Consider the following 18,000-nt stretch of genomic DNA (forward strand, 5'->3'; position numbering starts at 1 on the left):
CAAAATGGAATGTCTAAGTGCCATTAAATAGGCTTCCAACCAGCCATCTTACTCCTAAGTGAAGGTAAAGACGTTTGGAATGACATCCATTAATTTTGGGTGAAAGTTGTTCAGTTTAGTTTAGAAAATATGGTGTAACAGCTCTCAGTAATCGATTACTCTATTGGTTAACTGATTACCAAAAGTTTCTTTCCAAATGAGTAATCGGTTACTCCCATGTTTAATCAGTTACTCTGTGTAGAAAATGCAGGGAACCTGTTACTCAGTTTGAGTAACCTATTACTCAGTTCAAGTAACCTGATACTCAGGTCTAGTAACATGTTACTCAAGTCAAGTAATATGTTACTTAACATTTTGAAAATTAAGTTCATATTGATTCTTAGTTCAAATATGTTTCAAAAAGGTTTTATTAACTTTAGCATATGGCTAATCATAAGTAAAATACTTGGGAAAGAAGTACCTATCTTCGAAGACTATAAAGCATCTTGATCATGATAGCATTTATCTCAGCCTTCAAGGCCTTCTTCTTTTTTTCTTATTTTTGGTGATTTTGGTGTTTCATGAAAACCATGCTAAGGTCATGAGCAAGATCTTCTTCATAATCTCCCCATTTTGATGATGACAAACCAATATCTTCTTGGTTTAGCATACATGTGTTGATAAAGACTTGTCAGCTTGTGTATGCTCCCCATATCTTGTATGCTCCTTTGTTTTTGAATAAGTGCTTGAAAAATTTAGTCCAGAAAATACAAAACACTAAGGGTGTGTTTGCTTTACCCATTTTCTGTTTTCAATACCATTTTCTGTTTTCATTTTTATTGAAAATAGAAAATATGGTTTGATGATGACAAACCAATATCTTCTTGGTTTAGCATACATGTGTTGATAAAGACTTGTCAGCTTGTGTATGCTCCCCATATCTTGTATGCTCCTTTGTTTTTGAATAAGTGCTTGAAAAATTTAGTCCAGAAAATACAAAACACTAAGGGTGTGTTTGCTTTACCCATTTTCTGTTTTCAATACCATTTTCTGTTTTCATTTTTATTGAAAATAGAAAATATGGTTGAAAATATGTTTGTTAACTTATTAATGAAAATATTTTCTAAAAACATTTCCTAGAAATGCTGAAATTTTTGAAACATGGAAAAGTTGTTTCCACTATTTTCTCTGAAAACTTTGGAAACGTGGGAAATGGGGAAATAGGCAGGTTACACTATTTAACATATTTGTCTTCCGCATACTCCTCATTCTCCTTGCATTCTGCAACACTTATGCCCTTCTAACTTCTGTTTTGCTGTGGATATTTCTTGTAAGCTTCTCTTCAACCTCAACCAAGGTATGTCTCTTTCATTTTTTTTACTTGTTTTCTCTTTTTCAAGATCCAACCACACTACACTAGGGGTGTTCAAATCCAGACCGGTCCAATAATAAAACCGAAAACCGATCCAAAATAGACCGAAACCGCAAAAACCGAATGCATTTGGACCGTGTTGGACTTATTTTTTAAAGACCGATTGGTCCGGTCCGGATTTTGGTTTCACCTCTTGGATCCAGACCGATCCAGACCGGACCGAAATTGTATATAAAGTTTAAGTGTGTAATACTTTTAAGTGTCTTCCAAACTTAATCTTAAGTCCCAACTCCAAAATTGTACCTATATTTATTTGTTATATTCTATAACACACTTATATATATGTTGCTATGTTTTAAATCATATTGATTATATTGGATACACTTTTTTAGAACTTAAACCAATCCCATAACCAAATAAAGAGGATTCAAGTATTATTGTTGTGAAAGTATTATTGTTATTAATCATCGGTGAAATATTGTAACTATTAAAATCACGTTACCGATGCTCATATTATTATTATTGATATCTTGTTATTTTGTTGACTTGTTATTATTGATATCTTGTTGTTGTTGTTACTATTTTATACTTTTATGATTATTGTCTTATTGTTTATTACTATTTTATGATGTTATTTACTTATACTATTGTTGTACACATTTTAATATTGTTGAACACTATTTTTATTGTTGTTTTATGCTTAATATTTAGTCAATTTTATGAGTTTTGAATATAAGTACAATTTTAATATTTTATAAAAAAAAACCGATCCAAACCGAACCGAAACCGCATATTATATTTGGATCAGATTGGATCGGACATCTTAATATAAACAGACCAGACCGATCCAGACCGCATGTTAATTACATGTTTGGATCGGATCATCTTTTACCTAAAAACTGATCCAAATGGACCGCGAACACCCCTACACTACACAATATCTTTTCTCCATCAATTTATGAAATTCTTACTTTCTAATTTAAACCCACAAACTTGTTAATAAAAGTATTTAATTTCAAGCCATATGAAATTGGGTATCTCTGTGTTTTATGTTTGAGACTTTAGATTTCTATTTAGATTATAAAACATGAAATAGATTGAATATGTTGTGTTGATCAAGTCATCTACTATATATTTATTTTTAATTGATTTATGGGTTGCATGTTATGTGTTTGGTTAAATGTCTAAATGAACTTTGTAAGATATTAGTCTTTCTTAATTGTTCATTTGTTATGATGTAACTACTGGTTCTGTTCTATTCTATGATGTAACTACTGGTTCTATTATGTTATAGTATATTGTATAATGTAATGTTGTTGGCAACCATTTCTTTGTTTAGTGAGGTTGCTTCCATATCATATACTCTATTTTAGTTATTGTTTTAATGTTAACTTATTTTTTACTTATTCTTTCTTGGTTGAGATTCCCACTTTTCTGTTTGATTCATATTTTGGTAAAACTATCTACTCAAAAATTGTTAAAAGGAATTGATTTGGAGTTAAGAAAACTTTTTTAGAAACTAGTTTGGAAGAACATCTTCATAGTAGCCGTGAAAGACCTTAATGAAATTGAAAGAATTTTTTTAATTGTCCACTTAAGCACTTTTATAGACACTTCGTTCATTGAATTGAGAGAGTTTGCTTCTCATCACTTGTACATTTGCACTTTGCTCTTCTATCTGCAGTATCTCTATAAATCCAAATAATTATTATTAGACACTATAGACATTGGTGGAATTAAACGTGATTATTACTTTTGAGGATTAAATGAAACGTTACTTTTGTTTTTATTTAATTACATGAAAGTAATTTTATGGGTATGTGGTTTAGCATAGATGGGATTAAAAATTGAGAAGGGAGAGAACATGGATTGGACAATCCAAAATACAAAAACATTCATTGAAATAATTTATAATCGAGTGAAAAAGAAACTATTGCAAGGATCAACATTTAAAACACCAGTTTGGGAAGATATAAACAATGAATTGGTGAAGGTTATTGGAGAAAATTATGGTGTAGATAGGCTTAAGGGAAAGTTTAATCACCTACGCCAACAACATCGTGAATTTTCAACATTACTAGCTCGCATAGGAGTTACATGGGATTGTGAAGCTAATAAAGTGAATTCTCCGAAAGAAGTATGGGAAGAAATGTATAAGGTATGGAAACTTTTACTTCAAATATTAAATAGTATCATTATGATAATATGTTAATTTTTTTTATTTGCATAGTATTAAAGGTTTACAGTTATACTTTTCAGAAAGGAAGATTCTACAAACAGTTTAAGAGGCATGGATTTGAACACGACTATGATGTTGTTGGCGAGATATTCAATTCTAGCACTGCAACTAGGAAATTAAGGCAAGCCTCTACTAGACAGCCACCAACCTCAGATGAAGAGAAAGAAATAGAGGTAGAATTTCTTTCAAAAGGTGTGCATATTGATTATGATACTATTGATATTGATGGGGATGATTTACAAGAAATTGGAAAAAAAAAAAAAGAGTAATAGGATCTTCAAGGGAGCCTCGAAACAAAAAGACAAAGAATTCTAGAATAGACAAATTAGATACGGCCTTAGACAAATTGACTGTTACAATAAGTATAAGGGCAGAAGCATCAAGAGTCAAGGCTGAGCAATATAGAGCATCAATTACTAGTCCATTGTCTGATCCTTACTGTATAGAAAAATGTATGGGACTTCTTGACTCCATAGATGATGTTTCTAGCAAAATTTACAATGCCGCATTGGTGAAGTTTACAGAAAAGGTGTGGAGAAGCATGTTTGTTATTATGTCGCCTTTAAGGATTAAGGAATGACTACTATCTCTAGAGTAGTATTTATGCATTTTATTTAAGTGATGACTTTATCTTTCATTTTAAGCATTTTATTTTCTTACTTAGATTTATAGCATTGGATTGTGATTGACTTAATGTTATTGGTTAGATATTCAATTCATTAGATAATGATATGAGTTTTATAGTTATTTCAATGTTATTTCATGATTTCATTTATTATAAATGTTTGATATTTTTTATACTAGTAAATTTAATTATTTATGTGAGCAGGTAATTATGTCAACTATTTCTAGTACGGAATCAAGTAACTTGGATGATGATATTGAAGATTGAATTATAGTTTTATGGATTATGGAGTATGAGATGAATTTTATTAGTAGGACACCATGCAGGACTTCTTTATTGACTGGCAAGAAGCTAGATGTTATGAGAATTTTAGAATGAGAAAAAATGTGTTTTTGAATTTTTGTGATACTTTAAGGGATATTGGAAATTTAAGTGACAGGCAAAAAAGTATGTGTCGAAGAAGGAGTTGCAATGTTCTTAATCATCATATGCCATAATATGTGTCATCGAGTCGTTGTTGAACGCTTTCAACATTCTCTACAAACTGTAAGTAAATGGTTTAAAAGAGTTTTAAGAGCAGTTTGCAAGTTGGGTAGAACAATCATCGTACCAAGAAATCAAACTATAACACATCCATATATAAGAGGAACCCATTAGTATTTCCCATATTTCAAGTAAATTTCTTTACTTTAAATAAATAATATATTATATTTATTTGTGTACTAAATTATTATTCATATTTTGAACCTAGAAATGTATTGGTGCAATTGATGGCACACATGTATCTGCTTGGGCTCCATCATCAAAGCAAACATAATTTCTTGGAAGAAAACTTTTGATAACACAAAATGTATTGGCAGTGTGTAATTTTGACATGCTATTCACATTTGTTTATTCTGGTTGGGAAGGAACAGCAAATGATTCAAGAGTATTTTTAGATGCTTTAACTCCTGCAAATGATTTTCCAAAACCCATCGGAGGTAAAAAAATCTTTCAATATTACTAATATTTTTATTAGTTATAAGTTATTCAATAGGTATTCTATTTATTTTGCAGATCAATTTTATCTTGTTGATTCTGGATTTCCTAACATGTCTGGATATCTTGCTCCATTTCGAAAGACGAGATATCATTTGCGAGATTTTCGTGATGGAGGACGACCAAGAGGTAAACAAGAATTGTTCAATCATAGACACTCTTCGTTAAGGAATGTTATTGAGAGATGTTTTGAAGTACAAAAAGCAAGATTCCCCATATTAAAGATGATGTCAAATTACCCTGTTAGAAGACAACGGTTAATTCCTAATGCTTGTTGCACTATACATAACTTTATTAGATTGCAACACAGTAAAGATAGACTTTTTGGTCAATATTCTGGAGAAGATTTTATTGTTCATGATCAAGGATTAAACGTAAATCAACAAAGTATCAATGTTGATGCTCAACAAGCAACTGAAATGACCGAAGTTCGTGAGACTATTGCAACCCAAATTTGGGAAAGTTATCGTAGATCTTGAAAAACTTTATATATAATTGATAATTATAGTTTTTTCCTTTGCATAAAACTTGAATTGTATTTCATAATTAGTGTGACTTAATATTATATCTTATTTTTCTTACTAAATAAATGTATTATTTATAATATGTTATATAAGTGTATGAGAGAATAATTTTAATAAAAAGTAATTCAATAATAAAATGATTTTAAACTCTACAGCAAATGTTGGTTTAAAAAAATTGTTTACATTTAAATTTTAACTTCACTAAAAATTGATGTTACTTGTGAGAATATACATAGTTAATCATATTTTTATTATTTATGAAATAGATGTTGTATTGAAAAAGCAGTAAACAAACACATTTCATTATTTCCATTTTCTAGAAACAAAAATATATCAAATGAAACCAAACATGAATTCTAATTTTCATTTCTTAAAAATGAAAACTGTTTTCAAGAAATGAAAATAGAAAATGAAAATAGGAAATATTTTCACAAAGCAAACAGACCCTAATTTTTCTCCCCTTTTTGACTTAATCAAAAGGAAGGAGAAACTAGGTTTCCATAGGCACAACATTATATATACATAGAAAGGGTACAAGATATTGTTGGACTTAATAAAGCCAAGAATAGAACAGATTATATGAACCATAATATAGTTATGCTATAATATGATAGTCAAATGTAATCAACATAGCATAATATCATTAAAAATGAAAGAGGTTCATACAAATATAGTTTCAACAAGTACAACCCAAAAAGAAAATACAAAGTCTTAATCATAAAAAATACAAACATCAAAGCAACAACACCTAGATAACAACCCTAAGACTCTGACTCATCACTATAATGATCGATATCCATGTAGTCCAATCAATTAGATAATCTTTCTTATAGTGATGAAGCCTCAAAGTGACACCAACCGATGCATAATAATCTGATTGGTAGACATGGCAGAAGATGAGAATGAATCGACATGGAATAGAGAGGGCTGAGGTTGGGGTTGATTTTTAGAAGGAACTTTTGCAAGAGCAGCCAATTGTTCATTGCGATGTTTGAAATGCATATCAATTGGGTCTTTGAAGAAGCTCATATTGTGGATCATATTCACACCAATCTTGCTATCTATAACATTAATCTCTATCATATATTAACAATAATGGAAATATGAAAGTGCTTAAGTATGGTGGTTACTGTGATAGCAGAAGGTAATGGGTTGTGTTTTCCTCTAAATGACCATATGTGTCGTATTATCATCATGCGAAATCCAGTTTTTGATAGCATACATCAGTTGTAGTTCCATATTATTTATTTATGAATAATTGGAAAACTTAGGAACTACAATGTAGCTAAGAAAATAATGCAATAGTCGATCATCTAAAGCGAGATTTCCAACAGACATGATATCCCGATTTTTGACAGATTCAACCACTACCTTTTGCTTTCTATTTTCTATTTCCCCTTGAGGAACATGCACATGGAATAGTAGAATTTCATCCTATCAAACTCCTCCCCTGGATAATGGAGTCCAAAGCTGACTTTGACGCCTATGAAATGTATGTTAATGTTAAGACAAAATGAACTGAAAGTTCTCAAGTCCATGGCAATATCTTGTCCTTTGACTAAGGAATACGACTTGTTCTCCTAACTTTAGATTGCAACAAAATACCCTCATAAGTCCAGGGTAAAAGGCATTTTGTTCCTCACAAAACTCAATGTTTTTTTTGCCTAAAGGGTACGGGGAAAAGAATATTATCAAGTTCAAACTGGTATAACTTACCATACATAGGAGAAATCAATAGTCTCCAAAGTAAATATTCTTGGATAGTGATTGACTCCTTTGAAAAGCATTGGAGTGTTGCTTCTTGGTTCTTGATGAAGAAGCCATGAAAAATGAAGGTTTGAAATTCTAGGTTTTGGGAATTTTGAAATTGGTAATTTTTTATTCAGTGTTCTCAACTTGAAAAGAGTGGTTGGAATGTGTTTAGAATCGAAAATATGATATGAATAGCCACAAATTGCAAGTCAAATGAGAAAGTAATGAGATTTCTAGGTTGTAGAGGGGGTACCACGGGTTAGAGGTTGAAGAAGAAGATGAAGAATACTGAAAAAATAGAAAATATATATTTAAAGGGACATAGAGTAAGCAGTTACTCATATTGAGTAATTGGTTACTCAATGTATGGAAAACCCTGTTTTTAGAAATTCAACTTCGGATAATTGGCTACTCTTTAGAAATTCAACTTCTGCCTTATCCCAATGCCTGGTAACCAATTGCTCTATCATAGTAATCGATTATTAACCAAAAACATGTAAAATTTAAGCATTTAAATATATAATAGAATACATAGGCATGTGATAATCATCATGAAGCAAACATATATGAATATAAGCATGTTTTATGACAACTCAGCTTTATCTAAAATGTCTAGTTCTCGTCTAATTTTGTACAAAGGTTCTTGGTCAGTGAATATGTCTGCAAGTTGGTCATGAGTATTAACAAACTCTAAGAGTACATCTTTCTATTGGACATGGTCTCTTAGGAAGTAATGCCTTATATCAATGTGTTTGGTTCTATAATGCATAATTGGATTCCTTGTGAGGTTTATAGCAATTGTGTTATAATATTTCAAAGGAATGCATCCTATTCCAAACCATAATCATGCAATTGTGGCTTAAGCCACATCACTTGGGCACAAAATTTACATGTTGCAATGTATTCTTCCTCAATAGTACCTAGAGCAACACATGCATATTTCTTTAATGGCCATGAGACTAAAGCATTTCCTAAGATATGACAAGTACAACTACTACTTTTCCTATCAGGTTTGCAACCAATTGAATCTGAATATGAGTAGCCAACCATCCCTTAGGATAAAATAATCCAACATCCTTTCAAATATTTCATAATTATTTTAATAATGACAAGATGTGACTTTTTGGGTTTAGATTGATATCGTAAACACAAACATACACTTAACATAATATCAAGCCTACTCGAAGTAAGATAATGAAGGGAACCAATCATACCTCTATACTTGGTTATATCTATGAATTTACCAATCTCATTTATATCGACAAATGTGTTCGATCCCATAGGAGTGACAATCTCTTTGGACCCATCTATTTCAAATCTTTTAAGAAACTCTTTCCAATATTTGAACTAATTGACAAAGATACAATCCTCGTTTTTCTTGATGTGAAGTCCAAGAAATTAATTCAACTTTCCCATCATGGAAATCTCGAATTCACCTTGCATCATCCTACCAAATTGGTTGCACAATTCATTGTTAGTAGAACCAAAAAAATATTATCCACACATATTTGTACAAGTAAAGCATGACAATTTATTTTATTTATAAATAATATAGTGTTGATCTTTCCTTTTATAATACCCTTTTCACTTAAAAAGTTTGTTAAATGATCATACCAGGCTCTCGGAGCTTGCTTTAAGCCATAGAGTGCTTTCCTAAGTTTATACACATAATAGGGGTGCTTGTCATCTTCAAAACCTGGAGGTTGTTTAACATACACCTCTTCTTGTATATATATATACCCATTAATAAAGACACTATTTACGTCCATTTTATATAACTGAAAGTTTAAAGAACATGCATATGCAATTAATATCCTAATATCCTCAAGTCTAGTCATAGGAGCAAATGTTTCATCAAAGTTAGTGCCCTCCTCCTGATTATAGTCTTGTGCTACTAGTCTAGCTTTATTTCTAATGATAATGCCATTTTAATAAGATTTGTTACAAAAAAAAACTCATCGAGTTCCTATAACATGCTTATCCTTTGGTCTAGGAACAAGTTTTCAAACCTCAATTCTCTCAAATTGATTGAGCTCTTCTTGCATATCAACAATCCAATACTCATCATCAATCTTTGATGGCTCAATTTGAGATAAAAAAGCCATTTTCAAATAAGCATCATTTAATTTAAAGCAAGTAGAAACTCCCTTGTTTATATCGTCAATGATATTGTCGATATGATGGTTTCTATGAGTTCTCCATCCCATGAGCAAGTCAGAATGTGCATGTTCATCATGTTGTGGTAGATCAACATTTATTCTCATTTTCTCCAAGTTGTTTGTTTCTTCAATAATGGAAGCTTCTCCTTGAGAAGTGCTTGGTAAATCATCAAAAACAACTTTATCCTCCTTAGAGGGTTTAGTTTCATCAAATGCTACATGCATGGATTCCTCAATGGTTAAAGTTATCTTATTAAATATTCTATATGCTTTGATTGTAAGAGAGTAACCAATAAAATTACTTCATAAACTTTTCCGTCGACTTTACCGAGGTTGTTTTTACTGTTATTTAAAACAAAACATTTACAACCAAAAACATTCAAAATGAGAAATATTTGGTTTTCTACCTTTATACAACTCATAGGGGGTTTCTTTAGAATAGGTCTTATTAAAATATGGTTGAAAACGTAGCAAGCCATACTAACCGCATATGCCCAAAACTATTTTGGAAGATTGATTTCATTCAATATGATACAGGCTAGCTCTTCCAAGATCCCATTCTTTCTCTCTACAACATCATTTTATTGTGGTGTTCTAGGAGTAGAAAAATTATATGATATTACATACTCATCAAAAAATTCCTCAAAATAAGCATTTTCAAATCATCCCTCATGGTCGCTTCTAATAGTAGAGATTTTTTAGAGATTTTTCGTTTTGAACTCTTTTCGCATATTTGTGAAAGGCATGAAACGCCTCATTTTCGTGAACTAAAAAGAAAGTTGAAGTAAATCTAGAAAAGTCATCTACTATCACAAGAGCATAAAAATTTCCACCAAAACTTATTGTCCTAGAAGGACCAAACAAATCCATATGCAATAATTGTAATGGCATATCAAAAGAAACTATATGTTTTGGCTTGAAAGAAATTTTAGTTTACTTACCTTTTTGACATGCATCACATAATTTGTCTTCAACAAATTTCATCTTAGGTAAGCCAACTACAATATATTTCTTAATCAATTAATTCAAATGGTACATATGTATGTGTGCAACTATCCTATGCCAAAGTCATGCGTTATGATCATTTACTGCTAAACACGAAATTTTCGTAGGAATATCATTATGCATTCATATAATTATTGTTGATACTATTATCTATGAGTTTAACATATTATGATACCTTATCCTCGATGATTCATTTGTTGGAGTTGAATGCCATATGATAGCCTTTCTCACATAATTGACTAATGCTCAACAAGTTGTGATTGTGGCCTTAACCATAGAGTACTCTTTCTACGATTGTAGGAGGTGGCTTCCCAACACGACCTACTCCAAGTATCTTTCCTCTTTTGTTGTCTCTATAAGTGATGAATCCCATGTCCCTTGGAGTCAGGACAAAGAATTTATTCTTGTCACCCATCATATGCTTGGAACAATCGTTATCCAAGTACCACATTGCATTTGCGGCTTTGAAGCATTCCTCCTCGTAATCTGATTGATGAGACACCATTAAGGATATGTTGGCTTGCTTGTCATTTTCTGGTTTTGAGTTTGATCTTGTGTTATTGTCCTCCCAAGTTATATATGATCCTCTATCGATCCTCTTTTATGGGCAGGCTTGCCACATTCGAAGCAAGTGAATGTTTGGCCTAATATGGAAGCATTATTGTTCTTTGTGAATCTTCTGGTTGGTCCTAAATTTGCAGCCTTTTTCCTCTTTAGAGATTTGCTAAACTTCTTTACTAACATTCTCATGTCCTCCATGTCTTCTTTTTTTTTATTCATCTCTAGAGGTTTCACATGTATACGCCTTTGCCTTCAAGGAGATATTTTTCCTCTTCTTTTCTATTCTTCATGTTGCTCAAGTTGGCTTAATTCCAACTCATGTTCCTATAATTTACCAAAAAGAGCAGCCAATGACATTCTAGAGAGACTTTTCTTTTCAGATATGGCTCTCACTTTTGGTTCCCTAGTTCTGGTAAGGGACCTAAGGACTTTCAGGTTTAGGTTGCTATTTGACAACACGTAGCCTAGGGTAATCAAATGTTTTGTAAGTGGAGTGAACCTTTTCTAGAGATCAAGTATCTTTTCTAGAGATCGGGTATCTTATCTGCAGGTTTCATGCAAAATATTCATACTCTTAAGAAAGAGTATTGAGTCTGGAATGCTTTACTTCCTTGGTTCCTTCATGGGTGGTCTCTAAGATATCCCACATTTATTTTGTTGACTCACAGTTTTATATCTTAAACTTCAATTCCTAAGGTTGGAGTAAGGATGTTTTTTGCCTTAAGATCATATTGAACCTTTTTTTTATCATCACCGTTCCAATGAGTTTTGGGTCTTGATTCACTTACACCATTGATTACAACGAAGGGTGTATAATGTCCTTATTCAATTGCATTCTAGATATCAACATCTTGAGATTCTCATTTTGATCTTCAAGAAGTCATAGCATTCTCTTATAAAATTTGGAGGGTAATTGATGTTAGAACCTTCTCCCAAAAAACATTTAGAGGCCATCTTAGAGTGTAGGTTCTACGGAGTATCTTACCCAACCTAAGCTATGGTACAAATTGTTGGTATAAGATGACAAACTAAGAGGGGTGAATTAGTTTTCTACACAATCAAGGATTTTTGCAACTTTAAAACAATTAGAGTGTAGTGCAGCATATTTATATGTTGCAAAAAATCAAAGTACATAAATGAAAGTAAAGATTAAAAGGAATAATATAGATACACATGTTTTTATATTGGTTCTCCTTGTTGTCCACTTGATGGCTATGTCCAGTCCCCTTGCTTACAGAAGATATTTTATCGATTTGATGAGTTATAATTACAAATATCACCTTGAGATTCTGAGTACAAAACACACTCACCATAATCTCACAACCTTAGAAGAACACATCTTGTAAGTATCTATCTTTCATTTTCCACCACACCCTATGATGAAAAGTTTACATCAATTTGACAAAGTATAAAGAAAGTATATATGGCTAGATTGCAGAAATAATATGACATTTTTAATCTTTCAATCCTTATAGTCTTTCACTATGAATAACACAATATGTTCAAGTGTTTAAGTGTATGAAAACTTAGATTAAAACACTTGACAACAACTCAGAAAAATTTGAAAGTTTATCACAAAGTTTTGTTGTAAAAAGTGTTCAGAAAATTGTGAAAGTTGTATGAAAGATTGGTGTATGAAATGGAGTGTCTAAGTGCCTTTAAATTAGGGATGGCAAAAAAAAACCCGACCCGTGGGTATCCGATGGAAATACCTGTAATGGGTACCCGCAATAATAGCTTATGGGTGGGAGCGGGTTTTATGATACCCGCCCTGCGGGTACCCTCAAATTTATATATTTAACTTTTAGTTAAATTTTATACTTTATTTATTATTATTTTAAGATTATATATCATATACTTTATTATTATTTCACAATAAATTACACATATTTGACTATGATCATAAATTTATCATGTAAATATCATATTATTCATGTAACAATTATTTTTACATATTGATTATTATAAATTATATAAATTTATAATTAAAATTCAAAACTCGTTGGGTACCCGCAAATATTACAGGTTTGGGCACAGGAAAGCACTACCCGCGCATGTCTGTGCCTGTTGCCATCCCTACTTTAAATAGGCTTCCAGCCATCTATCATACCCTTAAGTGAAGATATAAGACATTTGGAATGATATCCATTCATTTTGGGTGAGAACTGTTAATTTTGGATTTGAAAATCTGGTGTAACCATACCAAAAGTTTCTATCCAAATGAGTAATTGGTTACTCTATGTAGGAAGTGCAGAATAACTTGTTACTCAGATTGGATAACATGTTACTCAATTACAGTAACTTGTTACTCAGTTCAAGTAACCTATTACTCAAGTTAAGTAACTTGTTATTTAGTTCAAGTAACTTGTTACTTAGCTTTTTGAAAATTAAGTTCATATTGATTATAAGTTCAATATGTTTCAAAAAGGTTTTATCTAGATGGGCATATGGTTAAACATACGCAAAAGACTTTGGAAAGAGGTACCTATCTTATAAGACTATAAAACATGTTGATCTTGATATCATCTCTTTTAAGTCTTCAAGGTCTTCTTTCTTTTTATTATTTTTGGTGATTTCGGTGTCTTTATCAAAATTGTGTCAAGGTCAAGAGTAAGATCTTCTTCATACTTTAGCTCAACCTCTACTTTTCCTTCTTTGCATCAGTCCTTTGTTCAATACTCTCCACGTTTTTTCTACTTAGGAAGAATCTCCTTTGAAGAATTAAGTTTCGGTAAAAACTTCTCAATTTCATGTTGTTCCTCCTTAGTGTACTATGAATGCATATCTATCAAGGCCATCTCCAATGAATAAAACACTTGCAGTTTCTTTTCTAGTTATGAGAAAACTTCTTAAAGTAGATCAATTCTAAAATATTTTCCTTTATGCTTTGGATACTACATACTCTCGAACATATCAAACTGAATTTCATCATTCTAGACTCTGACATTTAGCTTTTCGTCATCCATATATATCCTCATTCTTGTGTTTCTCGTGAAAGGTCTCCAAAAAATGAATGTATTCTCAACATCTTCTAAAAGATCAATCATAGAAAAACCAACATGAAATAAAAAAATATGTACTCTTACAAACATATCTTCTACAACACCTAATGGGTATTTGATAAATCTATCAATAATATGTAGTGACATCCTCACAGGCCTACGTTCCATCCCTCCAACTCACTTCATCCTAGAAAGATGCATCAAACTTACATTATCACCAATGTCATTAAGTGCTTTGCCAACTGAAACATTCCCAATGGAGATAATAGTTGTAGCAGTGTCATGATCTCTTAATTTATGTGGAATGTTGGTTTGAATGATTGCATTGAAATATTCACACCATGTTGAATTATTTCTTCCTCCCTGATACCTCATCTCCTTTGTCAAAAGCTCCTTCATAAAATTTGCATAGGTTGGCATTTCTTCCAAAGTTTTAGAAAATGGTATGTTGATTTGAAATCTATTGAAAACATCCATAAATCGAGCAAACCGTCTTTGTTTATCAACCTTTCTAGAAGCATGAGGATACGAGACTCTTTTCTCCACTAGTGGTTTCTCCTTCCAAACTACCTTATTTCTTTCACTATTTTTCTCTCCACTAATTTCAACATTCTCTTTTATCTTCTCTTTATGCTTTTCACTCTCATTTTTTCTTTTATAATTTATCTCCCATTCAAATCTTTCTCATTATTTTTTAATATTTCTTCCTCAGATCCCTCATTCTATTTATCATTTTTTCTCTCTTTCACCACCACATCATTTTTTATTTAAATTTTCATCTCTTCCTCTACCAATCGACTTGCCACTTTGAGCAATAATTGTTATACAATGCTCCCTTTAGTTTGTTTCAATTTTAGTTGCCAATGCTCCTTTTGACTTTTTGATAGCTTTTGAGCCAACGTCCCTATTTAAATCTCCATGTTCTTTATGGATGCATCAATATTCCTCTAATTGGCCAAGATCTTTTCAACAAGTTGGGTTATTGTTGCTATATCGGTTACCTCCCCTAGGATTGTTGTTCTAACACTCCTACCTTGGTTGGTTGTTCATATATTGCACCTATTCTTCCTTTGATTCACAACAACATGTTAAATGGTATTTTGTGCACATTTCACACTCGTTCATCTGTTTTTTGGAAGGGGCCTTTTGTCATTCTCTTAACTATTTAGGCAGATCATTAAGCTTTTATTTTACCTTATCCAATTGTTGTTGTAAAACCTTGATTTCGGCTAATACAAAATTACTGTACCCCAAATCTATCATTACTCCTCTTCTTAGTGGACCTGTGTGATGTTGATTGTATTTATTTTTCTGAGCCACAGACTCAATGATATCAATAGCCTCTTGAAGTGGTTTTTGACATCAATTTCCCTCAAGTCGTAGCGTTTAGAATCCATTTGTGTTGCTGGAGAAGGTCTTTGATGAAAATATGAACTTGAATCTATCATAAAAACCATGATTAGGGCATTTCCTCAACATTGACTTATATATATCCTATGCCTCCCATAGACTTTTATAAGTGTTTTAAGATAAATTAGGAATTGTAGTTATTAAATCAATAAACCTACCATGTAGGAAATATGTGGCTATGAATTTTTCATCCACCTGATTCTAATCACATTGTATCTATTAGGGTAGGTCTAAGAACCATTATTTTTCCTTTCCAATGAGTGTCAATGTAAAGAGCCTAACAAATGTGGTTTCGTATTCATCCTCATCAATCCATGCAGTTACCACTAATTCATAGAATTTGGTAAGGTGAGTGTGCGAAACTTCAAGGTTAAGCCCTACAATTGGATTGACATGCATAAGTTACACCAATTATATCTTCATCTCAGGTGGCCTTTCAGTGTCGATTGATGTGCCAATTCTAATCATGTTCCTTGGTATATTATTGACAAAACCATGTGCCACATCATTGTCTTGATTTTTAACTCCTAGTCTGTTATTGTTGTTCTACCACGATTTCTAGTTGTGATGGGGAATTTTAAGAAGATGTTTCATCTTCTCTTCTCCACTTAGCTAGTTGCTTTCTTTTCCTTGCTTTCTTGTTGTTCATATTAACTATTTTCTCTATTTCTAGGTCAAACAAGAGTTGATCATCCGGAATCTTACCTTGCATAAACAAAGAAATGACACAATCTAACCAAAAATATTAGTGACAAGATAACTATAATTAAAAGGGAAATCTATTTATTATATTCACAATTTCTTGGGCACATATTCACAAGCTCAACCTATTTACCCTTAATAGAGGAGAAAATCCTATTGTGTTTTACTACTTGGTTGCATAAAACTTTAGTACCAATTTCGGGTAAAAAGTACTATCATCTATATAGAACTCCCTAAGGTTCTGATGCTTAATGAGCTCAGGAAATTGAAAATTGGAAGTTCAAAAGTCATCATAATATTTTACTTCGGGGTTATGAGTTGCTTGCTCAAGAAGTGCATCATAAATGTTTGCCTTTGTTGGTCATTTGTCAATAACCAAGATAAATCTAGTGGATTTGCTTCATTTTCTCCTTGTGAACATGCTTGTGGATTCCTAGAATAAATCTTCTTGGTTTTAGATGATAAGTCATGGAAATGAAGTTTAGGGTTTGAAAAGAAGAGTTTTTTATTTTGGATGTAATTTGCGAAATTGATTGGTTTAGATGGAACAGAGGTGTAGAAATTAGTTTTTTTGAAAGAAATTTCAATCAAAATGACCAAGATTTGAAGGATTTTGAGTATTAGAGGGTTTAGAGATCACGGGGTAGTAGAGGGGAGGAAATTCAGTTGAAATGGAAAATTTTGGGGGTTTTCCTTATATAGATAGAGTGAGCAATGAATTACTCTATTGGAGTAATAAGTTACTCCTTCATCAATTCCCATATTGTTCTTCAATAGCTTCTAGTAATTAGAACTCTCGTCAGTAATTAGCTACCCACCCATTACTAATCTCCAAAGTAATTGGTTACTTCTAGTGTGTAATTAGTTACTCAAACCTGTTTGGAGATATTGAGAAGCTCTAGTACCCCATTAATTGGTTACTCCAAAAAAAATATGATTTTGCATATAAAACACACATTCAATCATACAATTAAATATATGTCATCTTATAAAGCCTATAAGAAAACATAAACACCTAGAATGCTTTATTTTAAATCTATTTCATCTAAAATGCCCAATTCTTCTAATTTTTTAAAATGGATTCTATAGGTAAAGGTTTTGTCAAGATGTGTGTAAGATGATCATAATGTGTATCAACAAACTCTAATTTCACATCCTTTTTAAGCACATGTCCCTTGAGAAATAATGTCTTTATGCTTTTATTTAGTTCTACAATGCATTACAGTATTCTTGGTCAAAATAATGGCACTAGCGTTATCACATCTAATGGGAATGCATCCTAAGTCTAGTCCATAGTCACATAATTATTGTTTAAGTCACAATACTTGTGTACAACAACTGTGTGTTGGAATGTACTCTGCCTCAAAAGTACTTCATGTAATACATGTCTACTTTTTGCAAGACCGTGAGATTAACTCATTTCCTAGTATGTAACATATTCCACTGATACTCATTATTTCAGGTTTGCATCCAACAAAGTCTAAATCAGAATACTCTACCAAATTACATATACTTCCTTTGGGATACCATAAGCCTACATATGTTGTTCCTTTGAGATATTTCATGATTCTCTTAACAACTAGATGTGATTCCTTAGGTTTGGATTGCTATCTAGCACATAAGCAAAACTAA

General features: G+C 31.9%; 1 protein-coding gene across 1 annotated transcript; it reads left to right on the forward strand.

Annotated features, from left to right (window-relative positions):
• LOC109347155 lies at positions 5,035-5,831 on the forward strand. The gene is made up of 2 exons (XM_019586876.1): positions 5,035-5,195; positions 5,272-5,831. The coding sequence occupies exons 1-2, from the start codon at positions 5,090-5,092 to the stop codon at positions 5,730-5,732; spliced, it is 567 nt and encodes a 188-aa protein (XP_019442421.1). The 5' UTR covers positions 5,035-5,089; the 3' UTR covers positions 5,733-5,831.

Source organism: Lupinus angustifolius, chromosome LG05, assembly GCF_001865875.1.
Source record: "Lupinus angustifolius cultivar Tanjil chromosome LG05, LupAngTanjil_v1.0, whole genome shotgun sequence".
NCBI lineage: Eukaryota > Viridiplantae > Streptophyta > Magnoliopsida > Fabales > Fabaceae > Lupinus > Lupinus angustifolius.

Bases quoted from the DNA above. Each gene is read 5' to 3' on its own strand.
- LOC109347155 (XM_019586876.1), top strand. From the start codon at position 5,090: ATGCTATTCACATTTGTTTATTCTGGTTGGGAAGGAACAGCAAATGAT. The intron at 5,196-5,271 runs GTAAAAAAATCT...TTTATTTTGCAG, and splicing joins TTTTCCAAAACCCATCGGAG to ATCAATTTTATCTTGTTGAT.